Source organism: Propithecus coquereli, unplaced genomic scaffold (genome assembly GCF_000956105.1).
Source record: "Propithecus coquereli isolate 6110/MARCELLA unplaced genomic scaffold, Pcoq_1.0 Scaffold757, whole genome shotgun sequence".
NCBI classification, from domain to species: domain Eukaryota; kingdom Metazoa; phylum Chordata; class Mammalia; order Primates; family Indriidae; genus Propithecus; species Propithecus coquereli.
The window spans coordinates 236,025-258,978 of NW_012153696.1; the positions used below are offsets into that span (position 1 = coordinate 236,025).

At 63.9% G+C, this 22,954-nt stretch overlaps 1 protein-coding gene across 1 annotated transcript in view; it reads right to left on the bottom strand.

Annotated features, from left to right (window-relative positions):
* Positions 1-834: 834 nt before the first annotated feature.
* PRDM16 (PR domain containing 16) overlaps positions 835-22,954 on the bottom strand; it is a 313,737-nt gene continuing 291,617 nt past the window's right edge. The window contains exons 10-18 of the mRNA XM_012662204.1: positions 20,200-21,616; positions 17,502-17,589; positions 14,172-14,341; positions 13,489-13,566; positions 7,573-7,742; positions 7,117-7,291; positions 3,118-3,354; positions 2,250-2,424; positions 835-969 (exon numbers count right to left, since the gene is read on the bottom strand). Of these exons, the coding sequence (XP_012517658.1) occupies positions 835-969; positions 2,250-2,424; positions 3,118-3,354; positions 7,117-7,291; positions 7,573-7,742; positions 13,489-13,566; positions 14,172-14,341; positions 17,502-17,589; positions 20,200-21,616 (2,645 nt within the window). The remainder of the gene's footprint in view (positions 970-2,249; positions 2,425-3,117; positions 3,355-7,116; positions 7,292-7,572; positions 7,743-13,488; positions 13,567-14,171; positions 14,342-17,501; positions 17,590-20,199; positions 21,617-22,954) is intronic.

The following is a 22,954-nucleotide window of genomic DNA, read 5'->3' on the forward strand; positions in this document are numbered from 1 at the left end:
GCACACCCCTGTGTGGGGGATGGGCGCCACAGCCCCGACTTCCCCATGTAATTGGGGGGCATGCCTCCAGCCCCGGTGCGGGCGAGCCTGCAGCCCAGGGCACTGGGTCTCAGAATTCCTGGCAGAGTCTCCACGTTGTTCACAGCAGCGGCCCCAGGCCCTTTGCTCTGCCTCTGGGATCACCTTGGCTTATACAAACAGGTCAGGGATAGAAAATTTCTCCATTATCTACAGTATAAAGAACATACCCAAGCACAGTGCTGGTTCCTAGGCAGACTTGGGTTTGCAAATAAGCTGAAATTTCAAAGCAATGCAAAATTACTTTTAAAAAACAATTTGCAAGTCATTTTTTTGATTTTTAAAAAATACTGTCTATTTTTTAAAACCACATGCTTAAATAGACTCTGTAGTCAATAAGGTTACCAAAAAGGTTATTCTTGCCATTTTCGTTATAAAAATCATTGGCGAGATCCTTCTCTCTAGAGCACTCCGCCACTATCCGTTCCCTTCCACTTCCGATTTGGGTTAAGGTCCTGCTCGCCCGCCGGGCTGATTCTGCGAGGCAGCTCCCAGGGTGGTCCCGGACGGACGGCGCGAGCTGGACCGACCGAGCAGTGTTCTCAGGACCGTCCCTGGCGACGGTGAAGCTCTCCAGCTGCTTCCGGAACTTTCGGGTCTGAGTTTTCGTTGGAAGAGTCAGAACTGAGCTGCGTGGGCGGCGCGCGGAGGCTGAGGAGTGGGCCCGGGCAGGTGCGCGGGGCTCTGGCTGGCCTGGCCGCTGCCGTCCAAGCTGGCGCCCTCACTCTGGACTCTGACCCCAGGGCCTCCCGGCTGTCAGAGGTGGTTGATGGGGTTAAAGGCTCTGGGCTCCGACGCGGCCCCCGCGATGCTCAGCCAGGCGTCCAGAGAGCCCTGGGCGGGGGTGTGGACAGGAGCGTCCTCAGCAAGAGACAGCATCATTGCATACGCCTGGGGAGAGGACAACACCGGGGACGTGAGCCTGGGGTGCCGCACCCCTCCCCCGCCTGCCGTGTGCCTGGTCCACCGGGGGAGGGCAAGGGCGCTGCGGAGGCCGATTCTGCCCCCGCCTGAAGGAGGGAGATGCAAGGGGGTCTGAGAACAAGGAGGGGGGAGGCTGCCTCCCACCCAGAGCAACACCAAGACCCTGTGGCCCTGCCCACGGGCTCCCTCGGCGTCTTTGGGGTGTACCCCTGCAGTCACCCCTCCCTCCCGCCATTTTCTCTGCCGAGTGATCGGCAAAACCGTGTGCGCACGTGTCTGGTCCAGGAGGGCCCTGGGACTCGTGGGCAGTTTCCACTGAGACCCCCACGCCTGCACGAGTCAGTCTCTGCCTGGGAGGACAGGGGACGCCTGTTTTGCCGACTGTGGTGACACCACAGAGTTACTTCCGAGAAAGGGATGTGCGGCCATTCAGAGCGGTCGGGATTACTGGGGAACGCAGGTTGTTTCCTGGCATCAGACCGTCCATGGGGTCTGCCCAAGCCCAGGACAGGAGGTGCCGAGACCCAGGGGCTGCTCGGAGCATCGTGTGCGGGTTAGAGGGGTGGAGGGGTGGGGGAGGAAGGCCAGGGCTCGCCCCACCCGCATTAACACTCTGGACAGAATTAGTAAAAGACGCAGACAGACATGCAGACGGCTGTTGCTGAGACCGGGGGGGAGCCTGGCCCCTCCGGGAGGGCAGCAGAGAGCTGGGTGAGACCCCGACAGGGTCCTACGGCCACCTACCCTAGGGAGCGGAGACAAGCAGTGCCCGGGGCCAAGCCTGGGGCCCTCGCTGACCTCGGTCCCAGCTCCAGCTTGGAAGCAGGGACCGCCTGACTGGGCAGCTTCCCCTGGGAAAAGTTCGGGCTGCCGGGCACTCGGGCGCGGATCAGAGAGGGAGGGAGGCTGAGGCAGCGGGACGCGTGGGGGACCTGCTCGTGGATACCGCCTTCTGGGGCCCAGAGGGAGGGGGCCCACATCTACGTGTGCACCAGCACCTCTGGTGGGGGCTGTTCACGGGGGTCCTGCCCCCTGCCGTCTGCTTTCAGCCCCTCCCTGCTGCACGCAGCTTTCGGGAGGGCGCAGTGGCCGGGGCCTCCCTCTAGCCGAGGCGATGGTGGTGGGCGTCGGGGCAGTGGGCCTAGCTTCCCCCAGGCACAGGACGGACCCAGCAGGAGGCACATGCTGGGATGTCCCCCGGCTGCGGAGCCAGGTGGAGGTGGGGCGGGGCTCTGACGGGCACCTACCTGGTTCTTAGCCTGCCTGCACAGGGACTGTTTTAAAGTCTCAGAGTCTAAGGTGGAATTAAGCACATCTTTAACTTCAAACGCTTCCTCAGCTGCTCTGCGGAGGTCCAGCCCCTTCCCAAAGGTCGGCATCGGCTCCAAAGCTAACAGACCGCCTTCTTGCTCCTCAATAAACCTGCACCAATGACCAGGGAGAGGGAGGGACCCGGTGTCAGCCGGTCTGGCCTCTGGCCGCCTCTCTGACCCGCACGCCCGGCTCCGGGCCTGCATGCTTGCCCCCGTGCCTCTACGAGCCACATGCACAAGGAGACAGACACACGGACACACAGACACCTGAACGGGAAGCCACATGGATGCGGGGGAGCGGGAGGACAGGGGCCCCGGAGGTGGGGCGTGCGTGCACACGCGTCAGCAGCCCTGGGTGGGAGGGCTGGGAAGGGGCCTCCTGGCAGCTCTGCAGGGCCACGGCCCCTCCTCCCAGGACACAGAGGAGCAGGAAGCGCCATCTCCGAAGGGCCTCTCCCAGGGGGACCTAGGGGAGCATCACTAGGGCCAGCACTAGGTGACAGGCAGGCAGGACGGGGGTGGGGGGAAGGCTCCGGCCAGCACGGGCTCCATGCGGGGTGCTCGGCACCGGGGCCTCCGCGTCTGCTCAGCGGGGACTGCTCTTCCCTGCACCTGCTCCCAGCCTGCAGGGCTGTGGGGACTGAGGGCCCCAACGCCCCGCCCTGGCCGACCTCGCCCTGCAGAGGCCGAGGGTGCAGAGCGGGGCAGGAGCGAAGCCCGCTCCGGCTGGGGCGTCTGAGGGGAGGTCGCTCTGGCAGTGCTCAGACCCCCGACGCGTCCCCGAGCTCACGGCCGCCCCCACCTCCGGGTGTGGTCGAAGCCCATGGCCAGGGAGGCGGGCGGCTCCTCGTCCTCCTCATCCTCATAGGTGGCCTGGGGCTCGGGGGCGGGGGACACGGTGTCGTCCTGCGACTTCCCGGCCAGGCTGTCCTCGTCATCCTCCTCCAAGTCCTCCTCCTCCTCCTCCTCCACGTCCTGTGGCTTCCCACTGGCCAAGCCCGGACACGGGGCATTGCCATCCAGGTCCTGGATGTCCGGCCTAGAATGACACAGGAGGAGGCTGGCATTGGTGGTCGGGAATGCACAGAGCGCGGGTCCTGGGCCCACTCGCCCTCCCTGGGCCCAAACACTGTCCCGGCGGAGTGAGAGCAGTGGAGGCTGTGGGACATCCCAGGAGGGGAGCACCAGTGCTGCGGGCAGCAGGGGCAGGGCCACACAGCAGCGGCTCTGTCATGCCACAGGGGATGCCAGGGCCACCTGGGGTTCATGCAAGTGTGGGTGTTGGGGAAGAAGCAGTGGCTGGGCCCTCGGGGAAGGTGGCCCTGCACTGGCGCTGGGGTTGGGCACTGCACGAGGGCTGCCCTCAGCTTCCGGTCAATGCATGCTCCTTCCAGCCAGCCCAGAGAACTCCAGGACATGGGCATCGGCCCGGGGGATTAGGGGCTCCTGGGTTCTGGAGCGAGAGGCTGAGTTCAAGGCTGCCTGTCACCAACAGTCTGCAGCCAGCAGGATGAGTGTGCTTCAGAGCTGCGTGGACTCCTCTGCAGCCCAGGTCGGACCCCACTCCCTTCCCCTGGTCACTGCAGCCACAGGACTTCCACTCCGGTGGCCCATTATTGAACAGAAAAGGAAAAATGCACACCAGCGAGAGTGTGGGCTCTCACTTCTTCCAGAAAGTGCCCCTGGAGTTTGGTTCACCCTCACATCCACGACCACGAGCTGAGCCTGGTGGGAGCCCTGGGCCACTGGGCAGGTGTCGGACACCCAGCAGAGGGGTTAGAGCAGGGCGCGTGACGCTTCAGAGTCCCATATTCGGGGCCCGGAGCCCACTCCTCCTCGTCTTCGCTCAGCCAAGGGGACCATCCACGGCCACTCTGGGAGGTACCACGTTCTCAGGAGGCACGGGGTCCTGTTCTTGGCATCAGAGCAGACGGTGACGGCCCCTCTGGGCAATCGGCCTCCAACGCAGCCGTGGCCGGACCCCCCCACATGCACAGGAGTGGGCTGCGGGGGACCCCGAGCTCCTGGGTCTCCACTTCCTGTCTTTCCAGGTGAGAGTAGGAGATGCTGACACCTGATCCGCCTTCCAGGACGGGCAGACCTCAACAGGTTTCGGGCTTGGGGACGTTTCCCCGTTGCTGGTCCCTGTGTTGGGACCCAGGGCCTGCCTCTCGCCCGGGCTCTTGGCGGGGTGACCTTGGGCAGGGGCTTGGCCTCGTGGTGACATGAGAGTCCCTTGCGCTGCACCCCGAGGATGGGACCGTGTGGGTAGGAGAGCCCCGATATGGCTCTCAGGTCAGGTCCGCCACATGCCGTGTGTCGCTAAACCACACCTGGCGGCCTGGGCGGGTTTGTGGACGATGCCGCTATTCGGGTGGTGTCTGGAGGGGACAGTGGCCCTGGCTGGGGCTGCACCACAGACTGGTGGCCTAAAGCAACAGAGATTCCTCCTCTCACAGCTCCGGAGGCAGAAGTCAGGGCGTGGGCAGGGCCGGCTCCTCCGAGGCCTCTCCCCAGCTTCTCGTGCCATGGGCCGTCTTGGCCACCCTGGCTCTGGACACATCACCCCCGTCTCTGCCTGCTTCTCCATGCGGTGCTCTCCCGTGCACGTCGGTCTCCAGTGTCCCCTTTCGTAAGGACCCCGGTCCTCTTGGGCGAGGCCCGCTGTGCTCCAGGACAGCCTCGTCATTTAGCTGCCTCTGTAAAGGCCCCATCTCCAAAGCGTCACCTTCTGAGGTTCTGGGGTTAGGACGTCGACTGTGAATTTTGAGGGGACACAGTTCAACACAGGGGCTGTGGCGCTGCGGACCAGGAAGCCTGGTGGGCCCCGAATTCCCACCAACGGGCACGAGGAGGAAACTGGCTGTGGACGAGGACTAGGTCACAGCAGCATTGGCCTGAGAGGGGCTGCCCGAGTCCAGGAGGACTGGCCAGTTAATGTCCACCTTGCCCGTGGCCTCGCTCTGGATGACGATGAGCCTCCTGTGTCCCCCTGGCTCTCAGGACCAGGCCGGCTGGGCCGTGGCACCGCCCGCAGCAGACGGGCTGCCTGAGTGAGGGCCTGGGTTGAGGCCCAGCTCTGCCGCCCACATTCTGAGGGACCTGCAGCAGCCTCCCCCTGCCCTGTGGGGACAGCCCTGGCTGAAACGCCCCATGGCAACAACAAGGGTGACAATGGTGCCTGTTCCCTCTTCACCCCGCACACCAGGGGGCCCGGCCGGCCTCGTCCTTCTGGCAACGGCCCCTCTGTCCGGCGGGGCTTGAGGAGCAACCCCCAGCTCGGGGCATGGAGGCCTTGCTGTCCCCCGGGCGGCTCAGGACCGTGGCACCACGCCTGGTCCTTGGTCCACCCCAGCGAGGATGCCATTGACAATCCTCGTTTGTCCTTATCTGGCTCTGCTCTGGGGCTCACGGGCACCTCCGTTTGGGGGCCCGTCTTCCACGGAGAGGATGCGCCTCGGGCGCGGCTGTGGGTCTCGGGCCCTGACAGGAAGCCTGCCCTGCAGGTGGAGGCCGCGCCGCTCAGAGCAGGCGGCTCTCACTGGGTGGCCTCAGAGTGCCACTTCTCGGTCGCTCGCATCGCTGTGCCTGGGGCCCCGACAGGATGCTGGGGCATCTGTGGGCTGCAGGGCGGGTGGGGTCCCACCCAGGTGGGGTCAGGCTTTGGGGGCTGCAGCCCACAGCTAGTAGTGTCTCCCCGTCCTGCCGAGGGCCCTCCAGGTGAGGTCACCTTCCCAGGGGCGCGGAGTTCGGACGTGGCTCAGCCACAAACAGAGCCCCAGGGCCTCCCCCACTTACTGCGTGGACAGGTGCCCGGTCCCCACCCCGAGGAGAACCGTGACAGGGAAGACGAGCTCTGCCCTGGAGGAGGGTGGGGAGGGAGACGGGCCCTGTGGCCGCAGGGTCACAGCCCACCGAGGCCAGCGCGTTAAGGGCCCGCCTGGCCATGGGACTGGAGCCAGGCACCCAGTCCAGTGGGCCTCAGTTTCCCCTCTACAGAACTAGGGGATTGCATCCTGAGGCCTCTTAGGGTTCAGAGCAGCTCTGGCTCTCTGCCGGCTGGTCTGTATTAGCTTTTCCCAAGAACCTCTCCCCGGGGGGTTGAAATATTCTCCCAGAGAAAGGGGCCCCAGACACACGCTGAGCCCTGGGACCCAGGGTTGCACAGAGCACCTGCCCACATCCCTCGGTCTGAATTATGCTATTTCTGCTGCTCCGTGTATGTGCATGTGTACACACGTACATACACGCACATGCATGTGTACATGTGCACACATGTACATGCACTTGCACATGTATGCCCCACGGACATACATGTGCACCTGTGTATGGGTCTGCATGTGCACGTGTGTGCAAGTGCATGCATCTATGCACAAGTGTATGTGTATAGATGTGTGTACATATGTGTATGTGTGTACGTGTGTGTTTAAAGGTGCAGCATTCTTGGTTGGAAACCATTAGTGGCCCCAATTAAACTGAAATGTCCTTGAGTTTCAGAGGCGCACTCTGCCTGCAGCAGGCGCTCGCTCGGCCGGCAGGTTGCACGTGCGGCTGTTAACGGGAGGCCGGACGACAGCGGCTGCCACTCGGCCTGGTGCTGGGTGCTGTGCCGCAGCTTGGGGTGCTGTCGTTGCCTCCTCCCCTCCCCAGCTTCCCAGAGCCCCGGGGGCTCACCCTCTGCTGTTGGGCCCTCGGTCCCCATCCGGGTGCGCTGGGGGCTGGTGTGGGGCGGAGGTGCGTGCTCTGAGGGTGGCCCACAGGGACGCCGGGTGCAGACCTCCCTGGGCCGGGACGGTCTTACCGTTTGTCCGTTCGCGATGACACTTGGCTGATCTCACTATTGGCAATAAAGTTCCTGATTTCAGAGAAATAGGAGTCTTCCTTCTCGTCCAAAAGTGCGTGGTGTTCCGACTCGGAGGTGGGGGAGGAGGCGCTGGTGCCCAGGTGGTTGGTGAGCACCCCGGTGTGCTGGCTCACTGCAGACGGGGCACGAGCGTCAGGCGCACCCTTCAGCGGAACCCCTCCCTCCGCGGGGCCAGCCCGCCCGGGCTGTCAGCGCGGACAGCGTGGATTCGGGGTGCTCTCGGGTTCTCTTTCACAAACAGGTTTGAGGGGTGCCTGTCGGCGTTCCCCAGAGCCGGCAGGTGGCCCCACCTGCAGGCCCCTCCCTTCCCCCCTCCGGCACACGTCTGTGCCTCTGCAGGGCCTGCCCTGCGGGTGCTCTGGGAACGGGGTCCCGCCCCGCCGTCGCGCCCACCTGGCACGTTCTCGTGCTCGTGCTTCTTGAGGTGCCTGTCCAGGTTGGTCTGCTGCCCAAAGCAGCGGTTGCACAGGTGGCACTTGAAGGGCTTCTCCTTGTTGTGGATGTTGCGGACGTGCCGCTGGAGGTTGGAGGAGATGCTGAAGGAGCGGTCGCAGTACTTACACCTGGAAGCACACGCGGGCGCCGCAGAGGGCGGTGGGAAGGGGGCCCATGCCTCTGCCCCCACCCACGGCTGTGCCCCCTGCGTGTCCCCGAGCCTGCTGGCTCAGTGGCTTTAGAGCCAGTAGGCGTCACGGGGCAGGTGTCCCTAGAAACAGCCTGGTTTAAAGAAGCAGGTGCTCAGCCTCCCCGTCGTCCTGTGGGTGGCGGATCTGCTTGAACGTGCCCTGTGCCCCGGGTGTGTGGTATCCAGACCCTCCCCTCCCGTCTCTGGCCCTCTGTCATTTGCATCCCCCAGCCCCAGGCCCCCTGGGCCAGCAGGTCTGCCACTGTGTGGGTGGCTGGGGGTGACATGCCCCAGGCAGCCTCAAGAGGGCGTCCTTGTACCACAGAAGGACGCCCAGGCAGGGGCTGGGAAGGCGCTCCCTGAATCCTTCCCTCCTAGTGTCCCCGGGGGGCTGGGCCCGTGCGCAGGCCTGTCTCACTCAGCGCTCGGCTCACCAACCCACTGACTGGGGGCGAGGGCTGCCCAAGGGTCTTAACTGCCCGAAGGTGGGTGGGGGTCCGCAGCCTGGCCACCTGCTCGGATGGAACGACCACACGTGCCCCTCTGGGCACTGCCAGCTCCATCTCTCGGTTGGTCTTTGCCCCCTTCTGCGGGAGTGGCCAGGGCTGCTTGGGAAAATTAGAAGGGGGTGCCCTTCCCTCCAGATGCTTCCACAGCAACCAGCCGCCGAACACTATCACAACATCCGAGTTCATGAGAGCGAGGCGCTTCATAGCCAGAAAACTGTCAAAGTAACGACAAGGGTGTCTGCCACGTGAGTGGCGCGTGGTGAACAGCTGCAGGGGTGGGGCCTGAGAGCTGGACACGACCTTCACAACCGCACGCGGTGGCCCCAGAGCAGGGAAGGGGGGTCCCTGGGGGGCTGAGAGCTGGACCTGAGCAGCGAGATGGTCCGAGACAAAGGCAGAGCTGGGCCGGGGAGGGCGAGTTAGGAAGGAGCCTTCCGGGCTCTGTGGACGCCGCATGCTGCCTGCAGAAGGAGCGGGGTCCCCATCGTGGGGGTCCGCACGCAGCCGGGGGGCTTACTGAGGGCCCCTCCTATGGGCTGGGTGACGGCACCGGGAACCCTGACACACACGCGTGCAGAGCACGTGTGTACGAGCATGTGTGTGCACATGTGCACACTTGTACATGCTCATGCCTGAGTGAGCACCTGGTCACTAGAACTCCTCCGGGTGCTTATCTGGGTCTCAGAGGCGCATAAGCACCTGGAAATTTTGTCCGTATGATCGTGCATTTTCACATTTTGACAACAAAACAAGCTGTACCACGTCCACAGCACAACACGCAGGAAGTCCAGTGCCACAGAGCTCGGGGGCTGAGCCTTCCGGCAGCCACCGCCCACGTAGGGAGGTCTAGGGGGCACATGGGTGGGGCTCGTTCACCCGGAGGGGGCGTGCCGGTTCTAAACGCGGTAGGCTTGCATTCCTGCAGCAGGGCCAGGACTTCCCAAGCCCCCACCCCGAGTTGTGCTGGTGACCTGCTCCAGGGCAGCTCACACGGACGGGGCCAATCCTGAGGACAGCTGGGAGCCCTGGCCTCCCACACCGGGAGGGGTGGCCCTGCGTTTGTCATCCCAGAGGCCACCCGTCCGGCCATCGCAGCCTCGGGGGCCTCCCTGGGCAGGATGCGTTAGCCCCCACGCCCCCGGGGGTGTTACCCTGGCCCAGGAGCCGAGCACTCCCCACTTGAAGGGGGGCAGCTACGTGAAACACCGTGCTTGGAGTCTCGGAGCCTGGGAGTCCCCCACCTGCTTCCCAAGCCGCCTGATAAAGCGTGGGGAGTTTAAGAAGGGGTTCCCTAGAGAATGGAGGGCAGCCCTGCTGGAAGGGTCCCCTCTTGCCAAGGACCTTCTCCCAGGCTGGGCCGTAGCTGCCCCAAACTCACTTCCGCCTCCCGAGAACCACCGCAGTGCTATTCTGGGGCTTCATTCATTCGGTTCCCGAACCTCTGCCTGAGGCCAGGCCTACCCGGCCCCTCCACAGTAGCCTGCAAAGAATAACACAGTCCCCAGGCTCCTCTGAAATGACCCTCAGCCTCCTCTGCACCCTGACCCCAGGGGCCTGGCCTAGGCCTCACCGCGGGGCCCCAGCCTCTCCTGAGCTCAGCTGGGCTGCCCTGGGAGACCCGGGGAGCATTGGGTTCCTCCCGAAGCTGGGACGTCCAGCAGCCTGACTGGGACCCGCCACCCACACAGCTACACTGGGAGGCACCAGCTGCCCTGTCTCTCTGGGCCTGCACAGTGACAGAGGGGTTCAGGCTCGAGCCCTCCCAGCGGCTGGGTGGGGGACGCTTCGTTGCCCCACCCGACGCCCCGACACGATAGTTCAGAGAGGAGGAATTTCACATTGCAAAGTGCATCGTCTCACCTCCCTCACTCTAACGCACCCTTCAACTCACAGCACCCGATGGCACCAGGATCCCGGGCCATCCTGCTCGGTAGGGTGGTCACTCGGGAAGGACAGCCCTGATTTTGCATCTCCAGACCAGAGGCGAGGCCAAGCTGTAGGGCTGGGGGTTCAGCCCCTGCCCAACAAGAGGCTCCTGTGGGGAGGAGTGGGTGCCCGCCGGCAGGCGCCGCAGGCTGTCGGTCTGTCTGTCTCTGCGCTCACACACAGAGTTCAGTTCCTGGTTTCCCTGGGAATGCAGGGACCCTCAGACAAACTCCACCTAATGGCTGCTGCGTGACCTCGGAGCGGGGGCGTTCGCAGTTGGAAGCCGGGTTGTGGGAGAGGCCGGTCCACAGGCAGGAGGGCAGGTCCCTCGCATGACACTCTGGGCCAGGCAGGGCGGGAGGGCTGTGCCTTCAATTTGGGCACAGAGTCCCGCGTGGGCCTCTCCCGTTTCTAATCTAAATAAACGGCCGGGACAGAGAAGTCCGTCGGAAATTTAGGGGAGCAGTGAGCCCTGGGCTTCCAGGGAGCAGAGCTCTGCGAGCAGCTGGGATTCGCGTTGTAAATAAGCTGACAAGTGGCCGGTGAAATTTATTGCCACGCCGCATAAAACAAGACGCCACCGAGCTCCAGACGGGGCGAGAGGACACAGAGCAGCCACCGCGAGCTGCGGAGGCTCTGAGAGGACCTCGCTATGACCACGTCGGCCGCGCTCCCAGGGACGCCAGCCACTGTGCAGACTGCGTCTTGGGGTGGGGCAGGGTGACGCGGCTGGCCTTGGGCCCCAGAGCCCTGGGACCCTGAGAACCATGCTGGGGCAGCAGCGTCCTCCCTGGGATCCAGGGGGCCACCCCCAGCCACCGTGGGGGGTAACTGCAAAAGTGGGGGACGAAAAAGAACATACTTTGAAACCAGCCCTAAAAATAAACTGAGAAAGAAGAGGACGTGTACAGCCTAGTGGCCCCCATGGAGACACGACTGCCTCCCTTCACACGGAAGGCAGGACGGGAGCCTGGCAGGAATTCGGGGACAGCCGCAGAAGGGGGTGTGAGGCACGGGATCATAGGTCCCCGCGGGAGCCCCCAGGCCGGCCCACGAAGGATCCCCCCGGCGGCATCGTGGAGAGACCCCCGACCGCACTGCCAGGACAGACGCTGGGAAGCGGCCTCTCGTTCCCTGTTCAATTTCTACGTCTCTGCAACCGAATCCCACGGAGCCCACACTTCCTTTTCTATGAATTAAGAGCGACATTCACTGCACCTCGTCTTCCAACCCCACTCGAAACCTCTGGGCCAGGAGAGGCTGAGCGCCCGCAACAGCTCTCGGGCTGGGCCTGGCAGGTGGGCGGTTTGCCTTCCCCCAGGAAATGTACCTGCCACACCAAAGGGTCTTTCTTCCCCCACCTGGGGCTTTGCCACACATTCTGAATGATTTCAGATCATCTGAGGCAAGGGCTTGAAAGGAGGAGACCTCCGGTGTCGTCCAGTGTGACTGCCCCCTCACTGCAGGCAACCATGGCGGCCCCACTTCCTCCCTCTGGCGAGGGCCGCATCGGCCCGACTTCCCCAGGGCGCACACACACGCACGGGCAGCACGCACGGATTCGGGTGCTGGCACCAAGGCAGGACACACACCCTGCAGGCGCGGGGTCCGGGGTGGCGGCACAGTGGGCTTCTGGGGACAGATGCTCATTTTCCTCTTCCAACTTAAAATCCTTCCGACTATCAAAGCGAGCCCAGAAACCACCAGCGGTATCAAAAGGCAAACTACGCACTCCAAAGCCCGGCACAGGCCTGCCTCGGGCCAGATAAAGTCAGGATTTGCAACACAAACTTGCAAAGCAATTATTGTTACCAAAGTCGAAACTCACAGATTGGAGAGAGCAAAAGAAATCAATGATAATTAAATTCCTCTATAAACACAGCCTGACCCTCTGGGGGCTCTTAGCACGCAACACTGTCCAGAAGTCGGCTCTCATTACAGACAAAACACACGGCTCATTCCTGGGAGGGGACCAGACCAAATAAATCTTTCTGCCGCTAGCCTTTGTTACATCCTAAGTTACCATGTTTCAGAGAGTGGATGGGGCGGCCGTGCGCTGGGGAGTGCTAGGGACGCTAGCAGACAGCGGGGAGATGGCAGGAGCTGTCATTCACCTGCGGGACGGCCCCGCCCCGGGTCAGACACGCTTGCTCTGTCTCGGAGTGGGGCTGGGGACCACAACGCCTGCAGGTGCCCCTGTGGCCTCCCTCCCTGGGACAGAGACACCCACTGAGCCCCCAGGGCCCGTATTATCGTGCAGTCACTTCCCGGCGACCCCAAGCCCCGTGTGGCCAGAGTACAGAAATCTCACGCCGTCCACTTAAAGCCACGCTACACTCTATTCCCAGCAGCTTCTGCAAGCCAGACACACCCGGCATGTGTTGCTGGACTTGTCTTGGCGCGGAACTAGCATGGTCCCGCTGTCCTCGCGGTTACAACCACCTGCGGCTCTTGTTCAAAATGCCAACTCCGAGGCCCCCGGGGCAGTCGGGACACCAGCTCGGTCCTTCTGTGGCTCAGAGACCAAGAGAACAGGGCTGCCCTGGGGCCACAGCGGTGAGCCGGGCTGGCTGTGGCTCGACCACATGTGAGTCTCGGGGCATCTCTGAGCCTCGGGGCCCCCATCTCTGACGGGGATGACAGGCCTTGCTGGGCTGCTGCTGGGAGCCCAGGCTCAATGACTCCACATTCCCACGTGCTCTGTGGCCGCTTCTCTGGGGCAGCTCAGGGCGCGGAGGTGGGATCTCGGGAGCAGATGCGTGGCTTCCCTTCCAGGGCTGCCGCGGGGGACCCAGGCCCGGAGCTCCCTCCCTGCCCTCTGCCCGATCCCTGGTCCGCCACCTGCGGGTGGGGCAGGCTCAGCCGCCGTGAGATGCTCAGAGTTGGGCCGGGTGTGGTGAAGCTGAGGTTACCCCCAACAGACCTCCCGGCACCCTGGCTTTGGGTCAGCCTCTAACTCTGGGCCCTGCCTGCGCGGACAGCCCGGGGCAGGTGGAGAACTGCTCCCCGGCACCCCCCTTTGTAAGTAGGGCCGGAGCCCTCCAGAAGGTTCCTGGGCACCTGCTGCCTCGTCCTTACCACATCCCAGGAGGGCAGGTCCAGAGACTGACCAGGCCCGAGGTCCCAGCACCAGCCCCCCGGTCCCGCCCGCTGCCCTTGCGGTGGCCCTGGACTCCCACAGGGTCCCTGGGGAGACCACAGAGCACCAGGGCAGATGGCCCTGGCCCCCACTTGCACCGCGGCTCCTACCTGTACGGCTGCTCCCCGGTGTGTGTTCTCAGGTGTCTCGTGAGATTTGCTGATCTGGGGAAGATCTTCCCACAGTACCTGGAGTGGAGGAAGGGGGAGGCGAGGGGCCATTAGGGAGCCTCACTCTGCTGTTCCCGGAAAAGCTCCCAGTTTAGCATCTCACACCTGGTGCGCGGGTGGCCCTGCCCAGCACCCAGGTTCCCAATCTCTTCCTCAGCCCCGGAGCCCAGCCTCAGTTTCCAGACACCGGCATGGGCTGGCCCTACCCCGGAAGTAGCTCGGCCCCTGGCCCAGCAGTGGACAGAGCCGGCCCAGACTGGCTGGACGGGCCTGCACCAGCTGGTGGGGTGGCCGGAGTGTCCTTCCCAATGCCGTGGAAACTGGCAAAAGCTGCCGCGCTGGCGTCCTGTCCCCTCCCGGGCTGAGGTGAAACACCGACCAGCACACCGCAGCCTCCGTCCTTCCGAATTCAGGCGGGCCTCGCGAGGTGGCACTGTCTCAACCTCACTTGAGCACAGCTTGGAGCGCAGGGGAGACCCCCCACTTATCTGGGGACAGTGGCCTCCAGCAGCTGCGCTTCCCTGCGGCCACGGCCCTGAACTTCCCTGGAAGCACGAGTTCACGGCCACCTCACGGCACCATAGCCCCCGCCAGGCCGCCCTGCCAGCACCTGGGTGCCGCACCTGCAGGTGTACCGCTCCTTGCCCTTCCTGAGGATGGGGTCCGAGAGCGTCGGGGGCGGGGACCGGAAGTTGAAGGGGTGGTGGGGGAGGGGCTGCAGGGAGCTGCCCGCGTCGGCTTTCATGGCCGTGAAGCTCTCCAGCTTCTCTGTCATGGTTTCGATGGCTGACATCTGTTGGTGCAAGAGGGGACAGGTTATGAACTGGGCGAGCTGTCCCGTCTTCCACCCTCACGGGCACCCGGGAGCCTCAGACTGAGTATGGCAGTGTGCACTCAGGTCACTGGAGCCAGGGGCTCCTGGCATCTTCTTGGCCACTGGGTTGGATTCTTTCGCATTCTGTGGCCAGCCCTGCTCCAGTGTGTCCCTGTGTGCCCTGTTTCCGTCTAGCATCTGGCCCGGGAACTGGAACTGACCTCGACAACTGGCCTCTGCCTGGCTTGGGTGGGACTGGGGCACAGCAGACCACGGATGTTGGTGACTGCCCAGCCCTTATTTTGACCCAGGCCAGCAATGCCCAGCTGGCTTGATCCCTGGCCAGCACTCCTGATTGGCCAGTTTGGGTTAAACTCAAAATCACTCCGCATTTTTTTGTTCCGTTTTGTTTTTTAGTCTTGAAAAATAAAGAGTAACCTGAATCTCAGCTTAAAATACACATGGCAGGCTTGAGGAGGCACTGCCGCCAGGTGGCATGCGCCGTAATTGCAGGCAAAGTGCTAAGGAGGAATTTGGTCGCCTCTAAGTGACCAGATCTCATGAACGAAATATCCAAAGTAGTAATGCCCACGGTCACACGACCCAGGGCAGGTTGACATGGGCAGAAAGCGCTGCTTCTCTGCTTCCTAGCGATGCCACGGCTTGCTCGAGGACAGGGGAGCGCAGATTGGGCATTTCCCCCCACGGGCTGAGTTCTTTTACTTTTTTTTTTTTTTTTTGAGACAGAGTCTCCCTCTTTTGCCCGGCTAGAGTGAGTGCCGTGGCGTCATCCTAGCTCACAGCAACCTGAAACTCCTGGGCTCAGGCGATCCTCCTGCCTCAGCCTCCCAAGTAGCTGGGACTACAGGAATGCGCCACCATGCCCGGCTATTTTTTCTATATATTTTTAGTTGTCCAATTAATTTCTGTCTATTTTTAGTAGAGACGGGGTCTCGCTCTTGCTCAGGCTGGTTTCGAACTCCTGAGCTCAAACAATCCGCCCGCCTCGGCCTTCCTGAGAGCTAGGATTACAGGCATGAGCCACCACACCCGGCCCGGGCTGAGTTCTGATCAGAGTCCCAGACTGTGTCTCCGTCCCGGCGACAGGAGGGGAGGGTGCTGGCGAGCCGCTCAGGTGTCAGCAGCGCCTCTCCCAGCCCCCGCGCCCCTTGGCAAGCGGGAACAGCTCCCAGATGGCGGTGGGCCGCCTTGTGAGTGCCTGCTGTGCTCGGGGCCCCTGGGAGGCTAGGCAGGGGGCAAGGAAGAGCTCTCATTACACCCAGAAGGTTAACAAAAGGGATGAAAACTCTGAACCTCAGCTCTCGTCACCAAGCCTGTCAGTGGTAGACCAGTGTCTCCAGGGCTGTGGCCGGCCCGCAGCAGGCTGCCTGCAGGCCACACGCTCCAGCGGTGGAGACATTTTGCTATGTGGGGAACGACCGACTGGTTACAACAAAAACACCCTGAGTGGAGCTAATCACAGGAAATAGCGTCCGTCCGCTGTGGCTGAGGCCTCCCCTGGCCCCTTGCCGGCTCTGTCCAGGCCACACTGCCACGGGGGAGGCATGCGTCCCTCATCGAGAGGCACAGTGCTTCTGGCCTGTCCCCTCTGATGGACAGATGGAAACTGCCTTGCTCCCTGGGCCACCGACCAGCCCCTCATGAGCCTCTCCACAGCCTGGACGATGGGTCCCCAGGGTGGCGCTGAGGCCCTGGACACACAGGCTGCTGCCCACCTGCCCGGGGGTCTCGGTTGTAGCCCTGGAACACTCCCCTCCACCCCAAGGCTCCGCAGGACCCCCAGAGCTGTTAAGGGACCGCACCCAGGCAGGACCACCTCGCCCTGCACCCGGGGGCTGCACACCCGCACGTCGGGCCTCAGAAGCGGAAGGGTCTGGCGGTGGCGCTGCCGGGCACCTGCGTGGTTCGGGCTAATTTAGTGACCTCCCGTGCTCTGTAGATGCCGTTAGCTATCCGGCACTTTCTCCCGACCTCAGGCCATTTAATTTGGTGACTTACTGATAGCCTCTCCCCGGCCTCCTCTTGTGTCTGGGCCCACGGGGCAGGCAGCGGGGCGTGGGCAGGAGGCAGAGTGGGCAGCCACCCCCCGCCGGGCCTCCCTTCCTTGGGCCTGGGTGGGCCTCTGCTGCCCGCCTGCTCCACCCGATCAGATGTTCCCGCCGAGCTCCCGCACAAACACAAACACAGGATGCGCCTGGCCGGCCTGTGGCTCTTTCCAGCCCGTCCCGAGGAAAATCACGGGAAGTTGTTAGCCCAGCGCCATGGCCCCAGCGAAACAATGGGAGGCGCTAAGTTTAGCTGTGAACTCAGCCCAGGCGCAGGTTTCACAAACCGGAGGGGGTCGTCCCACGCGGGAAAAGCCAGAGGGAACAATGCCCGTCTGGGTCTGGGGGGGCCGGTCCCAGTGCAGCCCAACCCTCCAGGTGGGGCCGGGGAGAGCGAGGAGCAGCCTGAGGCTCTGGAGGGCTCGGCCCCAGCAGTGAGGGCGGGTGGGCGTGGGGGCTGGGAATGCCAGACTGCCCTGGCCTCGATGCCCAGCCCCACATGGCCCACCGCGACCCTCCCCGAGGAGCCGGCAGGAGCACCCCAGGCTCACTGGGGTCTGCGCCGCCCACCCAGACTTTGGGGCTCTCCGGGAGCATCTCCTTCCCTGAGCCCCACTCCCCTCCCTGCGGATGGCCTGGCCTCCCTCTGGGTCACGTCCGACCCCTGCCTGCCCCGGGGCCTGCTCCATGTCCCCACACACTCAGGCCCCACCTCTCTTCTGGTCTTTTCATTTATCAACGAACACACTCAGGTCTTGCGCCCCCAGAAACGCCGCCTCCCTGTGGTGCCACCGGGGCTGCTGCCCTCACGTTCGGAATTCCCGGACTCTCTCCGTGCCAGCTCTGTCCACTCCACTGGACCTCTTCCCCCTCCGGGAGCCACAGGCCACGGGTCAGGGCCACCGTTCTCCAGCCCACAGTGGCCCTGGGCCACAGGGAGAGAACCCTCCTCTGCCTTGGCGTGTGGCGTGGCCTGGACGGGAACTCGGGCTGCCCCATCGCAGAGCCCCCGTGCTGCCGCGGGCAGTGTGTGGGGTCCCAGGGGTCCCCCGGCCGCCCGCCGCGGGTTTTACCTGGGGGTGGAACAGCAGTGGGGACGGCCGCAGGTACTTCTCCTTCAGGACTCCCACGGGGTCCGTCACCTTCCGCTTTTCTACCCTGCTGGACAGCAACACAGAGGGTTACGTACCCCACCGAGCCACCGCCCGCCGGGTGCCCATCTGTGCCCCAGTCGGTCACGAGATTGGGAAGCGGGGCCTGGCCAGGGCTACCCTGCCAGCTCTCACCTGAGTCCTGTCGGCCTTGGGGACATCAGGGCCTGGTCCACTGACTCGCTTGCACAGACCCTCCCAGCCACCACCTGCCCCTCAACACTCTCACACGCTCCCCACGCCTGCAACCCCGAGTACCCCAAACCACCCCAGCTGCTGACACCTGTGCCCGTCGTGAGTGCTTAATGCTGGAGCCTAGAACCTTCTCTGACGGCCCCACACTGTGCACACCAGCCCCCGCCAGCTGGCCGCCAGCCTGCGTGGGTGGCCCGGTGTCGGGCACCTAGACTCCCCTGCAACAGGGCGTGGCTCTCCCTGGGGCTGGATGTTCACAGCCCGACCTCCGGGGAGTGGGCTCTGCCCACGCGTGTGGATAACTGTGAGTGACCAGCAGGCAGTTTTCCTGAGGACATCGCCAGGAACCCCCACGGCAACCTGGCAGGGCTCCGCCTGAAACCCTGAAGGCTGCCAAAAATGATCATTCCAGAATCATCCCCAATGCCAGTGACAACTCTGTTGACTTAATTATGAACCAAATCTCCCATGGAAAACAGGCTGTGGTGGGGCGTCCACACGTCCCTGCCCTGACCGCAGGACTCCAGGGCTGCCCCCGCCCCGGTGGGGGCAGATCTGTGTCTTCCCTGGCGTCGAGGAGGCTTTGGCAAACCTGTCGCTCCCCAGACACGTCCCTCCTGCAATGGCATCTCCCGGCCCAGCGGGTTTGCCTTATTCACTATCCTCGCCAGGCTCTGGTCTCGCCTCACTCCCGCCTACAACTCTGTGGTCTCTGCTTCTCCGCCCTCCAGGGCACCCGGACGGGAATGTGGCGGATGAGGTGACCGCAGGAGGGGATGGGCCACAGGAAGAAAACACAGCCCCCCAGGTGCGCATGTTGGGGGCTAACCTGGGGCAGGAGCCCCCTACCAGGGCCCGAGGCTGCAGGTAACCCGCGGAGACCTTGACCCTGGTCCAGGAGGGGAAGGCAGAAGGAAGGGGCTGTGTGACCCGTGGGGAAGGTTCCTTCCCAGGGGTTAGAGTAAACCACCAACACTGGGCTCTGGGAGGTGTGTGGGAAGGTCACTTGGAGGGTCTCTCTCTCTGCAGGGCTCGATGGAGGCCCCGTTCAAAGCTGGACTGTGGGATTCGAGCTTTTGAGGGAACGGTCTAGGGTCGGTGGCACCAGCCCAGAGGACGGGACCCGGTGGGGGCAGAAGGGCTTTGCTCAACGTGACGAGGGCTCTCACGTGTGACTCTCTGGCCCAGGGAAGTCAGATGGAGCCACGTGGGTTTGTACCCTCCTGCCTTTTCCTGAGCCGTGTCCCCTGGCGTCCCTACTAGCCTGTGCCCTCGGTGACCAAGCAGCAGACCCCAGCTGACCCACAAGGGACGAGCGTTTTGCCAGGATGCTTTGGTTTCGTCACTGTGGCGGCCGTGGGGCCACCTTGGAGGGAAGCCGTGCTCGGGCGCTTTGCCGGTGTTTCCCTCAACGGGAAACCTCCCCTGAGCCGTCTGTGCGGCAAGGTGAGTTGGGGTCCAGGCAGCCCCGACAGCAGGATGAAAGCTGGGGACACACCAGCCTCGGAGGGCTCCTCGGAAAGCCAGGGGCGGGGGCCTTCCCAGCCTGACTGTGGGCTCCTGCCGCTTCCAAGGCCCTGGACTGAGCCACAGGAGGGTGCGGAGGACGCAGTGGAGGGGAGGCCACGGGGTGCTCTGCAGTGAAGGGCAGAGTCGGGGGAGGTCCACACAGACCTTCGTGCATGCCTTCGGGCTCATTCCGGGGCCTCGCAAGAAGGTTCTGTCTGTGGGTCTCCGATCATCCCACTGGACCTGGCCCCCCGGGGAGCAGCTCTGGCTTCCCTGGCACCTCTCGTCTTTATCTCCTGAGAACCCACAGACCAGGTGTGACCGCCTCACCTGCAGGCCTCTCTTGGAGGTATGGCCCGTCCCCATGTCCCCCTGCTGTGGCTGGCCCTGAGGGGGAGCAGGCACGCCAGCCTTCAAGCGCTGCCACATGCTCGCTGCGCATGAGTGCACGCCTGCTCACGTGTGTGCGCACGTGCCCTCTCTCGTGGGCCCACATCAGATGCAATGGCCAAGCCTACCCACCAATCAGACCTCTGCTTAGGGCCACCTGCCTGGTGTCTCCCTTACGCAGGGGGGTGAAGTCGGGGGGGTTGTCTGGGCTCAGAGAGGCCCAGGCAGGCAGGTGGATGTCCACGCTGTTGTCTGTGCAAGCAAGGCAACCACACGTGTCCGGGAGAACCTGTCCTGGCCCCACAAACGTGGCCCCGGCCCGGTGCCCACCACAGGCACAGCCAAGCCAGGCGACCCTCCCAAGGGATGCAGGGGGCCGAGAGTGGAGGCCCTTCCCCGAGGCCAGCAAAGGTGGAGGGACAAGCTTCGAGGGCGTTTGAGACAGACACCACCGTGCGGAGCCCGCCCGGCTCAGAGGTGGCCAAGGCCCCTGGGGACGGCGGGTGAGGGCGGGGCATGTTAATACCTGTAGATGGGGTCCATGAAGAAGGGGGAGGGCTTGGCGTAGTGCAGCGAGGGCTGCTGGGGCACGTGCGCCGGGCACACCTTGGGCAGCCCCTCGCCGGGCCCCAGCTTCCGCTCGCCGTAGACGTGGTTCTTCCGGGGCTCCCGCCCGCCCCCGTTCTGGCTGGCGCGCACCCGGCTGCCGATGCTCAGGTCCAGCGGCTGCTCCTCGCCGGGTGCAGGGGCCGGGGTGCCCTTGGGCGCGGGCAGGACGGGCCTCGCCTCCTTTGGCTTGGTGGTGAGATCGAAGGGGCACTCGGCGCTGGGGCCGCCCACCTTGAGGGCGTCCCGGGGCGACTGTGGCTCGGCCTTGACCAGCAGGTTGTGGGCGAGGGCGCGGTCCGTGAAGGGGTAGAGGGCGTGGGGGAAGTTGGGCAGCAGCTGGAAGGGGAACACGGAGTGGTAGGGCAGCGAGCCCAGCTTCTTCTCCGGCATGCCCATGAAGCCCGGCCCGAAGTACTTCTCCGCGATGGACGCGATGGCCTTGATGGAGTCGCCGGCGGCGCCCGACGACGTCAGCAGCTGCTCGTCGGGGGGCAGGAAGAAGGAGTGCTGGGAGTAGAACACGGGCACCTCGGCCACGCTGCTCGGGGGACCTGGGGGCGCCGAGCCGCCCCCGAACTCGGGCTTGCCCTCGGCCGGCTTGCTCTCGCCCTTGGCCTTGTCGGGGTTGCTGTCCACGTCGCTGTCCAGGTCTGAGCCTGTCCCCGTGGTCGTGTCCAGGTCGGTCCCCGTCGTGGTGTTGACGTCCTCAAAGTCGCTGCCGTCCGACACGTCGCTGCCCCGCGTCTTGAGCTTCCCTACGCACGAGTCCTCCAGACGGCCCTCGAAGTCCACCCCCGGCCCCGCGGCGGCCGTGGTGCCCTGGCTGCTGCTGCTGACGGCAGAGACGAGGGGCAGGGCGGGGGTGCCCAGGGGGCTGGGGAGCTTGGCGTCCTGGGTGTGGTTCAGGGGGCTCTTGAGCAGCGGCGTGGGAGGTAGCAGAGGCGGCCGGGGGTACAAGGACGGAGGGAAGATGCCCGGGAAGCCGGGCGTGAGTGCAGGGAACGCCGGTGGCGCCGTGGAGAAGGGCAGGCTGCCCGGGTGCGGCCGGGAGGGGAAGTAGTCGCCGAAGCCCAGGCCAGAGTGGTTGAGGCTGGCGGAGGGCTTCGCCTTGTCCAGCACGGGGCCAGGGGTCAAGGGCAGGCCCGGCGCGAAGATGCTGCCCGGCGCGTACTGGCTCTTGCCCTCGCAGAAGCGCCGGTGCTTGTTGAGCGAGGAGGTGGTGCTGAACATCTGCCCGCAGTCCTTGCACTTGATCTGCGTGCGGCAGTCGGCGTGCATCCGCTTGTGCCGGCACAGGTTGGAGAATTGCGTGTAGGACTTGTGGCAGACCTCGCCTAAAACGTCAGCAGAAAGCAAAGACAAAGGCGTATGAAATTACAGGGAAGCCCTGCGCTGGCGCCAAAAGCCGTCTAGGGGTGTGTGTGCCTGTGCGCAGTGTATGCATTTGTGCTGTGCACGTGTATGTGCACGCATGTGCATGTGTGTGCGTGCATGAGTGTCCATGTACATAAGTACACGTGTGCTTACGTGTATGTGTATTCTGTGCATGTGTGTGTACATGTGTGCACATATGTGCATGCATAAACACGTGTGTCTGTGCATAGCCCCACCCTGGGGGCCTCAAATGACCAGCAGGGACCGGGCCTTTCCCTGGGGTGTCTGGGCTGGCGTGGCCAGTTCCCGCCGTGCCTCAACCTCCCCTGTTGGAAAACGGGGTTGCCATTGCTACCTGCACCCTCCTTCCCCAGGGTAGTGCTAATTTGGGAGCCAAGATGTTCAGAAGTCACCGGGGAAGGGGTGACTGGGCTGGGTGAGGGCGGAGTGAAGGCTCAGAGTGTCCCCGCCTGCCACATCACTGACGGCCACGCAGCAGGGGTGAGAGGAGAGCATCGGCCACTCGGGAGCGTGAAGTGCTCCCTCCTCCCCTCTCTGTCGCAGGCCCTGCGCATCCAAGGAGAGGAGAGGGCAGCCGTGGGGTGACAGAGAGTCCTGGGGGTCTCAGTGGGCCCTGAGCTGGGGAGTTCAGGCTTTGGGAGCACAGTTCCTGGCGGTACTTGGCCACTGGCTCCACGTTTGAGAAAACTGAAAATCCTACTGCCAGGGACCTCCTCAAGTTGGGATGGAGGAGGCAGTGTCACCCGGCTGCTGACACCAGCATCTCCTCCCTACAGCAGAGGTTGGCGCCTCCTGAGCTGCGCCAGGACCCAAGGCCCAGTGGCCCAGAGCGGCCATTTTCCCAAAGGCCCATGAATGGGGCCAGAGGCCACCAGCTTGGCTTGCTCCTCGTTTTTCTAACAAAAAAGGGAGGAACACGCACGCACACACACACACACACAAACACACACACACACACATACACACACGCGTGTGCACGTCTCTCTCTGCGGGACAATCTGCTTCCGAACACGGCCCGGTGGGAACAATGATTTCGGCTGCTTTCTTCCCGCCACACACCCTCGCGCCTGAGCACGTACTATTCTAGCCGGCGCTCTCTCCGACACTGTCGTGCTCTTTAATCACGGTATCTATTTATATTAACTGCTCTGCCTTCCTGCCCGCCTGGCACCGTGGGGCGTTTCCGAAGCTGAAGGGGGAAGAACTGCCTCCTTTAATCAAGTCTGCCCGCTTTGGGGCGCTGGTGGAGGGGCTGCTCCACAGGCGAGGTCTGTCAC